The 20897-nt window shown below is 40.5% G+C and overlaps 1 protein-coding gene across 2 annotated transcripts in view; it reads right to left on the reverse strand.

Moving 5' to 3' along the window:
- Positions 1 to 20897, reverse strand: part of ric1 (RIC1 homolog, RAB6A GEF complex partner 1) — a 44969-nt gene that overhangs the window by 20571 nt on the left and 3501 nt on the right. For both annotated transcript variants that reach the window (XM_042509063.2, XM_042509062.2), the window contains exons 2-4: positions 16543 to 16650; positions 2143 to 2222; positions 679 to 786 (exon numbers count right to left, since the gene is read on the reverse strand). In XM_042509063.2, coding sequence (XP_042364997.1) covers positions 679 to 786; positions 2143 to 2222; positions 16543 to 16650 — 296 coding nt within the window. The remainder of the gene's footprint in view (positions 1 to 678; positions 787 to 2142; positions 2223 to 16542; positions 16651 to 20897) is intronic.

The following is a 20897-nucleotide window of genomic DNA, read 5'->3' on the forward strand; positions in this document are numbered from 1 at the left end:
GAATAACGTGATTTTGCTCTGACTTGTGCTATTTTTAGAACTTTTAATGTAAGACAGCTTACTTGTGTGTAATTTACAAGACTTTAAATGACTTTTTGTGCATGAACATATACACAGAGGACTGTATGCAAAAGGGGAGGGTAAAAAAACAAACATGATTATTAGTGCTCTTTCTGTTTACAGTGTTTACAGGAAGCACTCACGTCAAGGTTTCAACGTCTGTAGGTCTACATCAATGTGAAGTGGGGTCTATGAGCCTGGTTACATGTGATATTAACATGCGTGATCTGATCACAAGTGGACAGCGTTACTTCAGTACTCCTTGGACGGTCCTTCAATGCTACATCTAACCCGAGAAGGACATTAGGACAGAAGCTAAGTAGTTCTATGTGACCCCCAATGCAAAAGCATACACGCTGCTGAAATAACGTGGCCAAAGGAAACCCAGACCACTTTCAAATGTGGTGATGAGATCTCCAGACACATTGAGGACACATTGGGTGCATTCAAACCTGCACTCAGAGCTGTTCATTTGTGATCCAATCACCTGAGACGCATGTTGATGCCTGGTGTATAACAGGTCTAAAGCAGGCAGACAGGTAGACACAACAGAAAGAAACTCAAAGAGGGAGACAATAATGGAAAAAGAGATGAAAGGATGATAAGATTTCATCCTACCTGGTGATGGGGGCCTCCAGATCCACAGGCTTCTTCATTTCTAAAGACAGAGCGGGGGCACATTGTTCTTCCTTATAACCCGGGGTCACCTTCACACGAGGACTTCCTCTGTGCAAACACACATTAGTACATGGATTAATTTCACTGATGTATGAGGAAAACTGTTGAGATCCTCAAAACGCGACACATTTTAACTCTGACATAGATCACCGAACAGGCCCCAACTTGCTTGACCTCTGCTGGTATGCTGTCAAGGAATGTGGAAGACACACACGCACACACACTGTGGACACATGGGCATACAAACACCACATACACACAATATGGACACTTGATACACAGCACAACAGATGCATTTGTAAAGAAGAGAGAAAAGCATGCAGACACCCATATGCACAAAACTTCCGTGTCTTCTGATCTAGGCTGCATGGAAAGCTTTCCAGAGAAGTGGAGGCGGTTATACCAGCATTTTAATTCCTCATGGTTTTAAAATGACGTGCTCATTAATCAGATATGGATGTTATGTTGGGGTGTCCATATACTTTTGGCCAAGTACTGCATATGTCACATTAAACAATCAGTGATAGCAGCAGCTGAAAGGTCACTATACACATTTATCAACCATATAAGCACAGCAAATGATTTACAGCATATTCAGTAAAGAGCAAACACATCATTACATAAGAGGATTTAGCAGTAAAGCCCACTTGTATTCCTACTGGCATTGTAACCAGCTACAGTGACAGACAGCTGCCGACTGACTGCTAACAAACTGCAGCAAGCAGCCGATCCCACAAGAGAAGAAAAGTGTTTAAGTGTTTATATAAATCAATGCTGCGTCATTATAATTTGACATTTGCTATTAACAGCAAGGCTGACACTGTTTCAAATGAATTGAAACAGCACAAATGTCACATATGGAATATGTTGTTTTTTTTTACATTTAACTCAAAGCAGATACACTGAACATTCAAGACCGATATCACATGCACAATAATGATGCTTAAGTAGCTCTTGAAAGCTGTAGTTAGTAAATTTAATAAAGATCACTTTTGTCATATTTGCTGAAACTGCCATTATCAATCAATCACATTTTATTTACACAGCACTTTTCAAACAAATCAAATGCAACAACAACACCTACATATCCTGAAAGTAGCACTTTAGGCAGATAATATGCAAAAAAAACTCATGTTTCTTCTCCTCCTTGTAAAGCTCCTAAAGGCACTTGCAAAAAATAACCTCACATTAACAAAAACAACCAATCAGATTTTAGGTGTCTAACGCAACTGTCCAGAATGAACCAGGGAGAGAAACAGAATGATGAGCTCTCGTGATCAGGATGGTTTTATCAGGCTAACCAGCTGCAGCAAGTCACAAATGATTTTTTGATGGTGAAGCCTCCCTTTACCTAAGCATGTGTATATCAATATGTATGATAGTTTGTATGTGCGATGCACTCACTTTGGATAGACGGGCTCATAGAGGTACTTGTCATCCCCTCCGCCCAGCACATCAAACAAGAGGATGTAGCCTTTGGCAGTCTGAAAATAGAGAGAAAGGAGACTGTCATTAAAAAACAGTATAGTTGCTCAGCTACAATTTTATTGAGACAGAGAATTGGAAAAAAACACAAAATGTTTGAAAAAAACCCAGAAGAAATTGTAATCATAAAAATCACAAAAAAGATGGCAACAGATCAATAATACACTGTGTGTCCTTAAAAGAAGACCTTCTTATCATGCTGGTTATCTCAAAACAACAAATGATGTGTCTTAGCAGAGTCCATCCCTTGACAAACAATTATTGTAACACTGTGATTACTTGTCAAAGATTTTAAGGAATCTTGATCAGTATTTTCATGTTTTTTTTCTATACCCTCTAGGTATGAGCTATAAAAGGATCATTTCTGCAACACAATGGCTGTCATAGTTTAGAAAATATTTGTATGCACAGGGAATGATGGTTGGCATTTCCCTGCAATGCACAATCCAGAGAAGGCTGAGCTGTTACTGATAATGATGCTCCAAAACAAATTTGTCAGCATTTTAAAACAGTTAGGCTCCAGGCTCTATTCTGGGGAGAAGTTCACACTATTTATGATGTCAAAATATTAGTAAAGCACAATTTTTGTATGCGAGTACAATATAGCAACAGGGCTATTTCCACACACACACACACACACACACGCAGACACACGGTGCTGTCAGGGACACTGGTGAAATTGAGCCTGGACCCTGGAACATGACACGAAACCTGATCTTAACTCCACTGTCCGCAGTAATGCAGCATGGTTTTGCAATGGCTGCACATAAAAAAGACTTCAGTCACGCACCAGAGCCACCGAGAACCAGAGTGAGCTCAACACACAAACCTTTATTCCACTATTTACAGTATTTTCTGAAGTCATGCTTCGCTGTATGGTGATGTTTTGCTCATAGTTGGCTGCAGCACACTCAATTTTCAAGTGTGGTGACATTGTTGTTAGTAGCAGGCCAACACATCACCATAGCAATAAGAAAACTAAAAGTAGAAAGAGGGTAAAGCCAGCAGCAACATGAAGCTAGACTAGGAAAGAGCAGCCACAGCCAGAGAGAGGATGGAGCCAAACTGAGGCCTGCTAAACCCATCAACAGCTTTGGAGCTCCACAACGATGCAGATGAGCCACAGAGGCAAAAACTGCCAAACAACAACACTCCAGCATGCGTCACATCTACTTCAAAAAGACAAGAAAAGTGAATTGCCCATTATTCAAAAGTTTGCCATGCTTATGTTGCAGACGTGTGCAAATTGTATACATAAAAGAGCTTAAATTGGCTTTTGATCTTTAAAATGCTGCACATGTTGTCAGTGTCAACAGAGACACTTTAAATCTACATACAGGTTCCAAATATTAATTATGGGGTGACGTTTCAAACTGATTATATGAATAAAATCAAAAGTTAACAGCGACTGTGATCACTTCCCAAAATATTACGTAAAAATTGTGCCTTAACATTAAATTAGGGATAGGATGATATACAGTTTATCATGGATCAGGAAAAAAAAAATCAAAATCACCATTAGTTGAATTTCTGTCATTGGGACAAGTGTGTCTTGCAGTGTCCAAAGAGACAACTAACAATAAAGGGACTCTGCAAAAACAAGCTGCATGTGCACCAAGCTCAAGATCTTCCTCAAGCACTGGCATATTTCATTTCAAAAGATATGATGCCACTTCATATAGTTGATAAGCCAGGCTTTCTGATGCACTAAAAATATTTGTGTCTTTACAAAACGTAAGGTGAAGGGATTCCAGTATTTTTTAGCACCATTTTAACATTTTTTGATATTTTGATCATAGAGATAATATGAATCGCCATTATTTTGGTCAGATAGCATTTTTTTTTATTGCCCCATGTCTTACACAAGGCTTATTCTTTGACACAAAACAATACTTATACATTACTGCTCAAATATTTGTTGAGAACAATGACAGGGTACATGTATAACAGTCAACCATCCAGATGTGGAACTGAATTATTAAGGCGACGTCCCACTATATGAAGTTACAGTTGAAGATGCTCAAAAAAAAAGAAAATTTCAGTGTTATTGTGAAATGCTTCACACAGTGAAAGTGACACTGCACACTTGTGTGCAAAATCACCATCTTTGAAATATGTTATTTAACATAAACCACAAAACACGTACTCCATCATGATAATTTACAAAATCATCACACATTAAGTAGTTTGATCTGAGACGCAATGAAATAACAAAGTGACTTTACGTGATACTTTGCTGATTGTCGACCATCTTTGTATGATAATAATGTGGCTAGTTTGTGTAAATGATACTGCTTGAGTAGGGTTGAATGAGAATGAGATTTTTATGGTACAATAACCTCGGAAAATATAGCAGCATCATGATATTACAGCATTATTATTACTACCATTTATAATTACTCTTATAGGAATGGAAATAGGAGAGCTTTGTTATAATTAAACAAACGTTTTACTACTACAATTGAAACTAGAAACCATATTTTGAATGAATGTTTGTACAAAAAGACCCCTTTTTGAATATTACTTAAATAGAGAGATTCTCTGCATTTTTTCAATATGGTAAATAGGCAAATGTACACAGTATGATAACCATCAATTTTCATACCATGGTATACATTGGAATCAGCAAAATGCTGCAACCCTACTCTTAAGCAAAAGTGAATGCCACAGCCCTTTACTCCTCTATAGACAGCTTATGAAAAGACCAACTTTCCCGCAGTGAAATACTTCTTAAAGCACAGTAATGGTCTTGAGTAAATCTACCGCCCAACAATGTTTAATTGACATGTTGCAGCATTGGAGGAGGCTTGTCAACAGAAAATAAGCCATAAAAGCAACAGTGCATAGGCCAGCAGAAATACTGTATCTTGCATATATCTAGTTATATCATGGAAAGAAAGTTCAAATCATCTGAAGTCCTGGCTGTCATGTCTCCAATCCCCCTACTGAGCCCATATTTTCACAAACTCAGACAGACTTCTTTGCCAGCAGGGCGCTCGGAGAGGAAATGCGAGTGCGACTCGCCAGCTACTGTACTTCAAAAGCATGTCAATTACAGGAGGAAGGGAATCTCAGTGGAGTATCAAAGATGTGAGGGGGAGGGGCGGGAAAACTATTTGCCAACCTAGGACAAACTTCAGCAGTGTCTCCCACTCTTTGATCACGCCAGATACACGAAAGCATTCACACACCCATTTATCTTTTCACTGTGATCAGGTTTACTTCAACTCATCTCGTCAAATTTGTGAAAAACTGTGGATGAAAGGGATGAGAGATCAAGAGAGAAGGCCACGACTGACGTCTCCAGGACTCTTGGTGCTATTGATACATTCACACATGCGGAGATAACGATACAGGAAGAGGAAGGACGCCAGTCTTTGTCAACTGAGGCCCAATAAACACGCAGACACTAAGATTCAAAAGGCAAAATGCATCCAGTGACTCAGGAGGTTTAAAGTTTTCTCTTTACGTCCTTTGACAAATGGAAGCAGGAACAAAGAGCTGTAGCTCCTGAATCGGCCGATGGTTACTCTCAAGAGTTTTTCATGAGCTTGCAAAATGGTATGAATCTACAAATGAGTGACACCGGCTCAGTTTTCAGCTTCAAGTGGCAAATCCACTGACATGGCCAATTCTTTCTCATAGAGGCAAAATTAAGACCCAGGACAGAGAGCGCATCGCTGTGGCAGCACTAATATTGCTGCTAATAACACGGTGTCTTTAGAACACATATCCAAACTCAATAATTGGCACATGAGAGGCACGTAATAGATGATACTGTAATTACAGGACTTAAGACGGGGCTTTAGCGCTTGTCACGCAGCACTTCCTCTTCTTCCGTTGGCACTTCGACACTATTCAAACCAACTATTACGACTCGGTGCTGCATTTGAAAGAGGAGGACATCAAAGGATTGACTTAATGCTGCTGTAAAGACACAAACGAATAGAAACAAAGAAAGAAAAAGCTGACTGGAAACTTCTCCAGTTCAGGCTTGCAAGTGAAGATGGTGTTTTTTTGCAGAGAAAGTGGCAAGTCAGCAGAAAGCTCTACACCATGTAATAGCGTACTGAGGCCTCTCTTCTGCATGTTTAAACAAGCTCTGGAGGTACACACACACACACACACACACACACACACACACACACACACACACACACACACACACACACACACACACACACACACACACACACACACACACACACACAGACTTGTGGATATCTGCAGCGGCTCTCTCAAATGAAGTACCACTCATTCACAAAATTCACTGATATTAAGTGCCAGCGGCTGTCATTTAAAAAAAAATGAACATAAGTCAGAAGTGCACGTGCAATGACAAATGCTGATGTGTGCATCTGTTACCGCAGCATGTGAAAGCTGACAGGCAGTCCTGACTGCAGCATGAAAAAAGACATTTGATCACCAATCTCCACCACTTTATCAGTATTTTTCCTTAGGCTTAGTGTCATCACTATCTAGTCCCTGTAAATCTTTCCGAACAGGGGAGGAATTTAGCGACATGGATGGAGGAAGTGAGATCTCATCACAAGTGGTCACTCGTGACGTATTCTTATGCCAGGTGTGAACAGACAGTCTTAGATCTTTCCACTACTGATTGGATCTCCCAAGATGCATGTTGTTATCAGGTGTAAATAGACTCAAGGATTAAATATTACTCTCTTTATACGACAAGACAGGATTTACCAGCACTGTGTGATCAAGGTGGACGCAGTGCAGCCACCACACCAAGTAAAGCCTCAAAGATATCCAGAGTTGAAACACCTCTCTGATGCAGTCTCAGCAAAATTATATTTATTGCAGAGCTAAAATATGTATGCCCCTGTTATTGCATCCACATCCTGCATGTGTGTATATGTATAACAGAGATAAGAGGAGAACCTGAGGGTTGCATTTATTTACATAAAACATAAAATGCTGCAGAAAATCTTGACTGTGAAATGCGAGTCTGCTCTTTATTTTCAAACATTCTTGCACCCTGATGACTCCTGCTGAGAGGAGACTAATTACCAGCAAAAGTGCCAGTAAAATATGTGCATACTTAGTTTATTCTTCTTCATACCTTAACCCTTTTCCTTTCTTTTTTTGACTTACAGTGCTTTTATTTACATAAGCTTGTGTATTTATATGCAAGTTGAACTATGTCTGTGCTTTAGAAAATTGCACTAAATTCCTGGTCACACAAAAAATTCTTGGTTGAAAACACTTTCCTGAGGGCCGCTGAGTGAGTCTAAAAACGGAGCGGGAACATTTTGGCCTCGGACGGATCCCAAAACACACACAAGAAGAGCTAAATGCTATAAAGTGTTTCCCCTGCTCGAGGATCCTTTCTTGACTCCTGCCACACGAAAAAGTCCATCCCTCTCGCACTGTCAATTGCTTCTGCTGCCTCGCTCACACTCTCAGTCTCTCTCTCTCACACACACACACACACACACACACACACACACACACACACAGCTAAAGATAGTCCTAGCCATGGTTTATGGGGGTGATTACGTTAGCCTCAAGGTCTGCAGGGTGTGTGAGCAGCCAAACATCTGGGAAACAGCTGGTAGTTGAAGCAAAGAGGACTACTGCCTGGGCAACGTTGGCTTTTATTGTTCTGCTACTTCTTAAAGTCTGCTCGTCCTATAATTACACCACAATGCTAATGAGGGTGAGAAATGTTATGGCTTCTTAGAGATTTAAAAAAAAAAAAAAGGCAGCCAGTCAAGACAACACATAGCCAGCGAGCAATTTACGACACAGACGTCGCAGGCGATAAAAACGTGTACATGTCATCATAACCCTCTGTGTGCCTGGATGGAAAAACTCTGCGTTCTCTTCAACATGTAAAGTTCCCACAGCTTTTATGGCAAACATCATGTGTGAAAAAGGGCACGTGTCATCGCAAACGTTTGATGTTCGATTTATATGATGGTTGAGAGCGAGAGCCTGAAAGCTCTGCTCCACAAATCAGAGGTATAAAAGCCACCGTATCGTGTCTTTTTCTTTGACAATGGGACCAGTTTCAGATTCAACTGGTTTATTTTCCACTGAAGTACAATTTACGGGGATGTCTACTGTTACGTTTCTTTGATTGATCTTTTAAGACCTTGAGATGTGAGAGTTTTCCATCAATATCTGCACCTTTTCACTTCCCGTTAAACATTTTCAAATGTTCGATGACTCATCCTGGAGTGTTTACAAAAGTTCATCCTATCAAATTAGACTTTGGGCGATTAGCTAACCACAGCGGTCATTTAAAACCGCACTTTGCCGTTAATGGGTCGTAGCAGCTAACAGAGCAATATGAAGAAAGATACTGTGTGTTTAGATATCAATGGGCAAAAACTTTGTCTTCATTTCCTAAGTAATGCGGCAGAGGTCTAATTCGTTCCTTCCCTCGTCCCTCTTATCCAACGGCGAGTGAAGGATGTGTGTGTGGGGACAACAGTCCACTGTTGCTCTGTAACGCTCTAAGCTCGCCTACTTTTTTTTTTTTTTATAATTTTATTTAGGTTTTTAGATATATACAAAATACAAAAACAACACACAATAAAAAGAAAAGAGAATGAGACACAGAGTCCCTGCCCCCAACCCGAAGAAAAGGCCAGTATGTACAGAATATAATACATTATACATCATATATTGTACATGCATACTTAGATAGACAGTGCAGGTATTACCCAATGCTAATGCCACAAAAAATCCAACAAAGGCAGGTAGCCACAGGAAACCAGATTCAACCGCCAGGACCAACAACAAATAAGCAGAAACACACTTAATGTCCTTTAAATTTAGACAGTTAGAGCACGTAACATGGACCATTAATAGTACTGCAGCCACAAAAATGTAGCTATCATTAAGTAGGTGTACAACTTAGGCGCCCTGTTGCCTGATGTGATCCACGAAGGGCCCCCAAGCTCGCCTACTTTTAGGCAGTCCAATCAAATGCAAAGTATTTGATTTAAATCCTAAAGTTTCACTCGGATATACGTCACAGTAAAGATGCTAAAGACACTCTGAACTTCCATTTCACTGGACCTTTAAGATCTAATTTCTGTAGTATACCGTTTATTTATTTCCACTCAAAGTGCCCAATGCCCTCTTTCTATTGTTTCGGTAACATAAAGGTAAATCTATCCATTTTACCAGATTGAGCACCACAGAGTGCCAGGTTTGATCTGGCCCTGACACTTCGCTGCATGTCATCTCCTCTCTCCTCCATGCCTATTCTTTATCTCTCTCTCTCACTGTCGAAACAAAAAGCGGAAAAGCCCCCCAAAAAATCTTTAAAAAAAAAAGATTATTACATCACATTTTAAACTCCATATTTCTTGTTCCTTTTTACCCAGATGTCAGATACAACTATTGGGGTAAGAAGTTTAGCGTTAATCAACTTTGCCCTGAACATTTCCTGTGTGAAAGGAAGCTGAACTGACAAAAAGAATAAACCAGAGGAAAGGAAAGGAAAAATACCACAAAAGAACATCTCCCCAAAGGGCAAATTTGATTAAAAGAACTGATAAAAGTCGAGTTAATCGCTGTGGACTGAAGGATAATGAGAGTACGAAAGCTTCATTACGTTAGGCTGCAACACTGTTGGCATTAAAGAGGGATTGTGGTTGTGACAGTGGTTACTCCAGTCAAAACACTTTTTTGCCACATAAATTAACTGTTAACACTCAAAACTTTTCACCAGTCATGAGTCAGAATCAAACTTTGTGGAGCCCAGGAAGTGAGCGAACGAGCGTGCCCTGTTATTTTTAACTCCTCCACCTGCTCCCTGTTGTGTTTGGCTGGGTGGGCCTGGGACCGAGCCTGACTTAATGCTTTCCCAGACACATTCACGGCATTCATTCATGTGTGCTTTGGCTTCGCTGGGAGAGGTCGGGATGAAAGGAAGGACTAAGGAAAACGGGGGGCAGAGACCGACATTAAGAGGTCAAGAGGTCCCGATGCTAATACTTTCCAGTAAGTTATGTCGTGTCTGCGCTATTTTAAATCAATGTCATTTCATCGCAAGACACCATCAGATCTCCATTTTTTTCACCGTTCTTGATAAATGGGGCTTTATCTGGACTTCTTAAGACATGTGTAACTGCAGTACAAATTTAAAATATAGGTTTCTGCTTCAATCGCTCTATAACATTCAATGTCACAAGACACCACTGTTTGTGTGTGTGTGTGTGTGTGTGTGTGTGTGTGTGTGTGTGTGTGTGTGTGTAGTCCCTTTAACACTGGATAATGTATGTTCAGCAAAATGGCTTCAAGGACAAGTTGTGCTGTTTTGGGAAAAACATGCAGGGCCCTCAGCCACACTGACTTCTAAACAGCCTCTCGAGTCCTTGACAGTATTTCCGCGCACTGTTTACAAAAAGACGCAGGATTAGTTGGATTAAGGTATTTGGTGAAACGTAAAATAAAAAAAGGAAAATGCTGAACTTCTTGGGTACAGACCTGCCGTCTTTTTTGATCACTTAAATCAATTTTGTTTTCACATAAAGCCGCTATATGCTGAATGTTAAAGAGCATACATGAGAATCTCTGATTCAGCACATTCTGACGCGGCGTTCACATAGAATCAGGCAGACACAGTAGACAAAACAAGGACAACACGGTCTGGACTGCACGGGAAAAACAAACGAAAGCATGGCAGGATGGTAAAACTAAACATGCATGACAATATGTTGGACTGTTCACATATAAGTTGCATACAATATATCAAATACTATTATTTTGTATTCATTATTTTATGCAATTATTCTAACGATGTCCGGTAATTGTCTGCATCTCCCGTGCTTTTGCTTTGGGAGAAAAAGTTACTTAAGATCCTACTGTAAATTCTGTTGCAGAGGATGGAAAAAAGGTCAAATATTTTTACTTTAAATGGCAATTTTGTCTGTTGTTACCAGTATTCTCTGCCAGTCTCACATCTTTTTAGAGTCTTGCTCTCATCCACAGAAATGATATCCTGTTTACCGTCTACCGTCTCCCTTATTCCATGTCAACGCAGCACAAGTATGTTAATAATATAAAAAGAAAATGCTAAACCATTGAACATAAACATCTGTACAGGAAACATCCTGTTTCCTACAATATGTGAACCACTGCAGTACTATATACAAAGCATTGCTTGAGACTGATAATCCCACTAATTAGACAGACATGATTATTTGGCGAGGACAACCCAGCATTATTATTACATTATTAATCATGGCTGGATCTCTTTTCTCAGTTAATTATATTTCCTGATGTTTTACATAAATGACCACTCTTCAGCTGTTTCTGTGGTTTATAACTAATGTTCAACAGTTTTATACCCCGGGCAGCTCGCAGCGTCCACACACAGACACAAAGCAGCGCACCCATCCAGTGTGCACTAATGATTCTAATGAATCAATTCTCCGTGTGCGATTTGTTTTGATGTCGTCTGCTTCTGTTCTGGGCCTTGGCGGTAGCGCTATGTGTCGATGATCACATGGCCTTTGGAAGCTGACTGAATCACCTGCTGACTCTGGCACTTGCCTTGTGTGAGATTACTCAACCAGACGCTTCCTTCTCACAGCTGTCTTAGCCGCAAAGCTAACAATCATGAGTAACGGAAGCAAAAAACAGAAAATGTCAGTGTTTGATGTCGCTCAGATTTCAGTTGTTCCAGTTTTGCAAAAGATAAATTGTGGTGCTTTCTGTGGTGTGTATGCTGTGCCGCTTTTGTTTTGGGTAAACACGGAAACTAGATGATAATCATTACAAGTAACATAAACAAGTGCATGAGACCACAAGGGACACCTGCTAGCTGAATGAGTGCTTCATCACACACTCATCCTCATCAGCTTTCGGTTTATTTTACATGAGCATCCTATAATAAACAATCTGACTCCACTACCGCTGCTGACGCTTCTTTGTCCGCTTCAATTTGTTTGACGCAGCAGATGCAGAATCCGTCTGCTGCTTCTCTGAGCTCGCAGTTCGTGTTGAGACATTAGCTCGACACAGATGAGGCTTGTTATCAAGGATTACGCTTGATGAGAAGATTTACATTCAGTGCTGAAAATAAATAACAGCAGCTAATAAATCCAGCCGTGATGTACTCTGCTGCCTTCAGGGACACTCGGCTCCCTGAGAGGATCAGAACCTGCTGTCTCTCTGTGAGCAAGGCCGCTGTTTGTGCCGTATTATCTGCAAATTGTGCTTGCTCTCGACCTCAGTGGTACCTGTGTCGTAAATTGTGGACACAACAAGGTCAGCGCAGCTGTCAGAATACAAGACGGATGGCGGCGCTTTATGCTTCAAAGCCGTGTAGGTGTGTTTTGATTTGCTGCGCTGAAAAAAGGGCGGAAAAACTGACAGCTGCTTATTTTACAGCAGGATTATGTAAACCTAATCATGAACACTGCTGCCTAAATTTTGATTGGTGATAGATATAGGCAAGAAACTGAGCTGCAAACAATTCTATGATCCGGATGGAGGCGTGACAGCGAAGGAAAGGTCTGGCTAAACTAACATCAGTAAGCGTGTGTGGGCTTATATACAGAAACATGCTGGCGAGAACATCTCATCTCCATGGAAATGAGCATGAATTTTTAAAATTACATCTTTTAAGCTTTGTGGGCTGATAATTTGCATATTTTTTTGGTGGCGGGTCCTTCTGGGGAGTTTAAACGAGGCAGGGCCATAATGACAGGAAGGAAGATCCTAGGGGAGATATTTCATGATTACTTAAACAGAAAAAAAACAGGCTGACACAGGCTGTGTATCATCCCCTCTTCAGGTTCAGCATTCAAATGAAGCTTTATTGATTTTCGCTAAAAAAATCGAGGCCCTCTCCATTTCCACAAACAGCTGAGGTGGTTAGATCCTTTCAGACTGCTGTAATCTACTGTATTTCCAATATGGCGTCTGGCAACAAACCTGACCACAGAAGAAAGAGGTCAGGGTTCGATGGACATTAACGGCCAACACATAATCAAAAGCAACAGAGGAGTCCCTTCAGCTCGCCTGATTAGTTGATAATTAAACATTTGATTGATAAAGCACAGAATATAAGGATTTTGACAAAGAACTACTGTTTCGCTTTAATCAGAGAGCTACGGTTTCACTTTGAGCTGATTGACTCAGCCAGATAGAAAGTACCGTGATCAGCACATTACAAAGTATGACAAGACTTTAGATGAGGAGCAAAGTGTAACTGAGGCACACGACTGTTATCTCGAAATGTTAAAGGCTAGTTTGTGCAGTGACGTATCGAAGGCAAACAATTTGCTACATACATTACGGCCACAATGAGCTCCCTCTATCAGTCCCTATCACTAAAGCAGCATGTTGAGCCTGACCCACGTCGAAGAAAAAATGTATATTGTCTTTCGCTCTTAACTGCAGTGCTTTTTAGTCTACATTGTATTGGCGTGAGCTGCCTTGTGTCGGAGATATCGGCCTATGTGATATCTGTATTCTCTCAAATATAATGAAACTAGATGGCACTCGGCTTGTGGTGCTCAAAGCGCCAAAAAATACATTTAAGAAACTCATGACCCGGTCACTCAGGATATTCCACAGAGCTTTTGATGTGAGCAGTTTCATATAGGAACTGTTTTCTCTCCTGAACTACATCCGTCAACTGTATCACTGTGCAGAAGGAAGCGTGCATCTACTGCTAGCTCACCTAGCACCACTGAGCTAGCTAACATTACAGCGAGCCAGACTGTGAAGACAATTTTACATAGTGGCAAAAATTGAAAATACACTGTCCGGGTCTGTCACGTCACACCATGGGGCCAAAAAAGACTTTTTACCATAGTGCCACATAGTGAAACAGATATCTGAAAACCAGTGGACACATTTATTTGAGTGTCACAACCTCTGTGAAATTACTCCTTTCACTATCTGGATTTGCCCCATTTGGGCCAGTAACATTTCCGAAGTTTGGAGAAGCTGAACTTGGATATGCACGAGGACCCACCTCCAAAGCTACATCCAGTTCTCTTGATACATCCATGGTAAATGCACGCTTCATTCTGTGTGGAGATGAGGTTGGTAAGTGTGGTTTAGAGGAAAGAAAGTAGTTCCTATGTGAATCTGCTCACAGCAAAGTCTGTGGATTATCCTGAGCATAAACAGCACTGAGAGGAAAAATATGTAGTTTTGTTTTGGGGGTGAACTATCCCTTTTAGTTAATCTTAACTAGCTCGTCTGTCACACTTTCGTAGCAGGTAATAACTTCAAAAGCCAGAAGCACACTTTCAAGTAGTGAAGTTTTTGCCTGAAGCATCACGCGTGAAGCTTTAATTGTTTTGTAAGTGGCTGCTAACAGTATGCCTGGAGCTACTTGTGCAAGATGCACACCTGAAGTGACGATTTTGCAATTCAAAGCATGCCTAGCCTCAGGAATCGTACACAAACATACATATATTCCTTCTTTAAACACCTGAAACTGCCAGTAAAATGATCAAGTCTAATGACTGAGGAGAAAACCTGCAGTAAACAGAATGAAGCACTTTTGACTGTCAATGAGGACGTGTGTTGAATAATCAAAACATACAGCAGGTGCCGAGCCATCGTTTTAAACTGCTGCTCAAACAGACGTACAGTGTTTACGAATGGTCAGATAATATGGCCAACAATAACTTCTTTGTCTTTGCAGTTATTTTGTAGCACCTAGAAATTGCCTCCTCACAATAATGCCACACTGCTGCTCACTGCGTCGGAGGACTGTGTGATTCAAAGTAAAGTTGTAACACGGTGTTAAGGCGCTGAGGGAGCCTGTTTCAGTTCCGCTCTCGTTGCCACGGGAATACCTTCCTGGTATCTGGAGCTAAGCATAACAGCAAAAATAGGACAAACTCTGCTGTTTAGAGAAGTGCAGCCTCACTTTCATTTTCCTCTTTCCAGCATTTGTCAGGCTCAATCTGCTGCGATGCACCGTGGTTACCAGGAAGCTGCTTCTGTGGTTTTCTATGAGAAAAGGATCCTTATAAAACCCTATCGTCGGTGATCAATTACTGAAGCATCTCCTCCCTGCTGACTAAAACCCTGCGTGCAATATGGTGGTGGCAATAAGTGGTGGTAAAGCGATAAGAGGAAATCACTGTTACAGAAAGTAACAGGAAAACAAGACAAAGGCGAGAGGAAGAGAAAAGACCTTTTTACAGTTTGTAAACACTGATAACGCACGCTATATGAGAGTGGTGGATTGCAAGAGCTTGTCAAGTTATGCAAGGGTATTAACTACCAAAGTTTGCCAATACTACCAAAACGAGTTGACTTTGACAAATGGTGCCAGACTTCCAGATCTGTGAGCTATTACTCAGAGTGGAGACGATATCACTAAGTGGCCCAATAATCAGTGACAGTCAGATATACAGAGGTATGTGGTGGAGAAACATGGCGCGTACACCAACAAGAAATTATAAGCATACAAGTCACTAGATGCTTATAACTATCTGTGGTCATATACAGAACATCAAATATTATAACACAGACTAAGAGTTATGTGTTTTGAACTTAGAAATCCTCCTGAGAAAAAGACAAGGACACCAGACGGCCCTCCTTGAAGCTTGGATTATAATATTATAATTATACAAAAAATCAGACAACTAACGTTACATCCAAACAGGGAATAGTACCTGAATTTATGTTGTTGGCTTGCGCGCTAGCAGAGCTGTATGATACAATGCTAATTGTTATGCAAACGTGAATCTGCTTCTTTTTTACTCTAATATATGTATTTTTGATAAATCCGTACTCATGTAGTAGTCAACAAATTTATTAGCGTGCAGCCATAGCTGCCACCGGTGAATAACTGGTGACTTTCCACTAACTGGGTCGATGGCTGCACCCAATTTACCTAACCATTAACCAAAAATGCTACTTCCATTGCTAACATATGCATGTTTATTTTGGCTGTTTAAGTGTCTAGAAAGGAGCTGATTATAGATGAAAGCCGACCATATGTGGCCAAACAGAACATGACCAGCAACATATTGCATATAGTGTCATTCTAAAATTATTATTACAATAATGTAATGAAATATAGTTGTATCGTTATTGACTTCTCTCGAGTGAATCATGAGGTCATGTTGAATATTTATTTATCTATAACATTTGAGGGTAGAATTTGCCACTACATGTGTCAGCAGCACTTCATGTTGCGTGAACAATAACACAACAGTGTCAAACTCTTTTTGAATTCCTGAAAATGACAGTCAAATCTCAAGTTTGCCATTTTACTAACAGGGCGTTATGCAAAACATGGGGAAAGGGGCGTCAATCAAACTGCAAATATGAGATGCGATGGTGGAGTTGTGTACTTACCGCCACAGCTATCATAGAGTCGTCTGGTTTCCATTCTGCCCTCTGGTAGAAGCCAAACTGGGCAGCCGCCTTTGCAGACTCGATATAGCTGACTATCAAAACACTGGGCTGTGGGTGGAGAATAGGGATATGGAAAAGAAAATGAGCACTTAAAACATACCACTGATGACATACATCTGACTGCCACATACATATTATAATCAAAAACAAAAAACAACACCCACAAAAGAATGTATATGATGGTACAAAAAATGCCTTAAGATTGATGTGAAAGTCCATTTCATCCACAAATAACAAATAAAGCTACATTTGAATAGGTTTGGAGCCTAAACGTTAGTATGACAAGACAACAATAACTTTCTTTAGGTTCTAACTTAAACTTGTTTAAATCTAAATTTTGACTATAACTACAGAATATAACTGAAATCAATATATTTTGGAGTTTGGTGTCCTTATAATTGTTCTAAAAATGACGCTGCTGACGGAAACTGAAACTAAGTGAATAGTAATTCTGAACACAGTGACCATCTATGAGAAAAAACATTCAGCCGAATTATTTTCCAAAACATGTAGAAAGCACAAATACATTTTCAGTGCTGGCTGGCAATGATGTCTGCGTTTGTCAACTGGTGTGTTGGAAGGGGATTTGTTGAGACTCATTTCACTGCCTTAAATTACAAGGACGGCGAAAAAACAATACAGAATCGAAAGTCCTAAAGAATACGTGACTGCGACGCCTGACTGTTCCTAAACTGCAAACTCTTACTCTGTATGGCTCATTTATTCTGCAAAATATCTTTCAGCCCAGCAATCAAAAGCATGTTCGGGCCAGGCTACTGTTTAAACCACGCAGCACGGATAGAAAGACGAGCCGACGTACACAGACAGACGTTGCCTAAGGCAGCTGCCCTTAATTTGCCTCTACCTCTGAATCACTGCGCCAGATATTTGCCTAGATCACAACCATCACTACCAGTTCATTACAATACCCTGGCAGAAAACTACAAATGTGTGTTTCCCTGCAGGCAAATAAGAATATTTGAGCGACTAATGATTAATAAATGTGTAACTTGAACCCACAAATGTCAGCAGGTGTTAAAACAGCTGCTGAAGAAGAGCACAGGTAGCAAAGTCAGTTTCTGAACGCCTGATAAAGATTTATTCTTGAGTCACCTGCATTGTTCAGAAAGTGGAAACCGCCTGCAGATAATCTATCTATGATTCCTTTGTGTTTCACACCTGTACAGTTCTGTACATGTCCTACTGTACCTGTAATGAAAACACCATTCAGACATGTAACAGTCTTGGTAAACCGGGACAGGACGCTGGTAACAAAAGCAGGGACAGATCTTGTGTAATTCCAGCGATGTAACATTAGACCTGGTACCCAGTCACCGTAATGAGAGCGCATTACAACTATTTCCACCGGCCAGTGTCCCTTTCGTGCATGAAATGTTAATAATGCCAGTGATACCTGCGCTGGTGGAGCACGCTCTGTGGGAAACACAAAGAGAGACCTCTCTCCTCGCTGCTAATTGCAATAATATCGGATCACAATCAGAACAAAGTCAAGAGTTCTGCAGGTTAAGCAAAGATCACTCCTGGGACAGCATGAATGATTACATTTGGGAATAATGTTACCATTTTCATTCCCATCAAGTTCAACACTTTCTATGTATATAATATCATTTTTACCATTAATTTGAGTCATCATCTGATACCTGTGCAGAACCTGTCCTTATCTCACATACAGAAATCATCTGCTAAAATCATGTATGTTAGCAAAATAAAAACAAAAGATTTTTTAAAATATAAACTCAAAAAGGACTTCTGGTTCCAGTTGTTCCAATACCGATACCAGTATCTGAAATGCCTCCCACGCCTAAAATGCTGGATTGGTTGTTGGTGAGCATGCGAGACTATGGACCTATCAGATCCATCATTTATTAATAACCATAAAGCAGTTTCACACCAGGATAAAACGTCAGTTTTAACTGAAACCAATTCTTGCTCGTCACTCTAAAAATGAAGCCACACAGCAGGAACCCCCCCCAACCAACATTAGCCATTAGCAAAATGTCAGCACTTTGACAATTTCTATGGCATTTGTTCTTTTTATTCTATTTGCTCGTGTTTTAAAAGGGGTTTAACTTGAGTCCTGCCATACAAGAATGACAGAAATCATTTCACATCTATACAGGGATTGTAGTATAAAGCAGTTCAGTTTTTGTTTTTAACGCAGTGGTACTGGGTCGATCCGACCAATGCGCAAGTTTGGGTACAGGAACATCTGTGTCTCTGGTACATAACTCAGTTTAGTTACACTGTACGTGTTTGTTTATGGATTACATATTACAAACTCCTTCTCTTCAACTGCACACACAGTTACCTGTACAAAAGCTTGTCACAGATTCTTTGGTCGTTGCCCTCTACCTCAAACCCACTCACATTTTTATTTTCTTTAATTTCAATTTGTCATAATTTCTACAATTAACCATTCAAAATGGAAAATGCTTGTTGGCAGTTATGAAGTATGATTGATGATCAGTCACTGCAACACAAATACATCAAACACGATCTGCATTTAATATGAAGGACAAAAGGAAGGATCAGGAAAATATATATATTGCTTATTAAAACCTGAATTGAAATCGCTTTTGCTGTGGTGCGTTCAGACACCTTTTACAGAAATTTAAACCTCTGATGCCTGAGAAAATAAGTTTGATTTCTTTCAAAAACATCAGGGAGAAACTGAAGAAATGTGCAAGAAATGTCCCATAAATTGCAAAAAATTATTAAAAGGCCACTCACACATACATATTTGGGCCATTTCTTGTTAAGTTACTTGTCGCCTGCGTTCTATGTTTTCAAAAGAAATTCAGGCCAGTTTGCTCAGGTTTTAAAGAGTTAATATTCAAGTCAATCATTCATCAATAATTTTGGTTATTGCACTTTTAAAGATATTACTATGGTTTGGTTGTTGCTCCCTGCATGACTCAAACCCTGCAGGCAGGATGTTGTGTTGCCCACTAACAAACAAACACACACACACACACACACACACACACACACACACACACACACACACACACACAGACCTGCCAATATAAAAAACTGAAGGACTTGAGTTTACATGACAACAACCCAAATAAACAACCAGCATACATAATTCCAGCTGACCTAAAACTGAAGGGCAGTAGTGGCTCAAGCTCACGTATTTCTCCTACATTTCCCATGATCAACCACAATTACATACAGTCAGCTGGCGCAACTGAAGAAATCCCAGGGGTCCGTAAATAATTACACACAAAACCATACATGCCCGTGCAATCGCACAACGTTGCTAATTTTTGCAGGCACCCAGAGCCAAATATGGTGCTACTACTGCATAACAGCACCACCAAACCACCAAACTCCATCTCTGTATTCCTAGACATCCCGGGTTTCCACGCCGCTGTCGCAGGGCGACAGACTGCAACGACTACAAAGCTAAGCCACTGTGTTACACGGATTAAGTGACAGCGCCTCGACTGAACTAGACGAGCTCAGGCTGCACGGGCCGAGGTCGAGGACAGATGGGATTAAAGAGAATAGACCTCCTGGTGGCAAATCGATGGCCGGGAACAACAGGGGCAAAAGAGCCGGGAGGGGAAATCACCTTTATTCAACAATTAACTTGAGCATCGTGCCGTGCCATCATTTAGAAAATATATTACTTGAGAAAAATGTCTAAACAAAGCCTTCCACGACATCCCTGTATGCAGGCTTGGGCTAGGTAGTGCACTGAAAAAAGATGATGGATAAAACAGATGTGAAAAGGTGCGTGTTGAAAGGAAGAAGTTGCTCCGATCGAAATTCCTGACACGATCCTTTTCCTGGTCGCCTCATTGATACTCACACAAACAGGCGAAGTTCTTAAGAAAGAGGGGAAGGAAAACATGGTGGCATCCTGCGGGCCTCAGGAAATAAACAGTGACCTCGATCCATTGTGGCTACACACCTCATAATATACAAGCTGTGTGGAACAAAGACTGCTGTAAACAATGTGCTCCACATCATATAGCCACCGCTCCGTATAAGACAAATGAGGACGGGTGTGTGCCGTCCACAGGGCTCACAGCGCAGGACTGTACATTGAATTCCATAAGATTTATCTACAGCATCAGATGCTGGTGCTGGAATCAGTTTCACAAGCCAGTCTATGTTTCCATCAAACTGAAATGTGATTATTTTTAGGTCTCTGAACAAGAGTTCCCTGGTTACAAATGGCATGACAGCCACAGCGACAGACAATGGTCTTTGTCGTGAAGTGAAAATATCTCTTATGAGCAAATTAATCAATATATTCAATGGTG

Source organism: Plectropomus leopardus, chromosome 20 (assembly GCF_026936395.1).
Source record: "Plectropomus leopardus strain MGB_pleo_1.0 chromosome 20, ASM2693639v1, whole genome shotgun sequence".
Lineage (NCBI taxonomy): Eukaryota > Metazoa > Chordata > Actinopteri > Perciformes > Serranidae > Plectropomus > Plectropomus leopardus.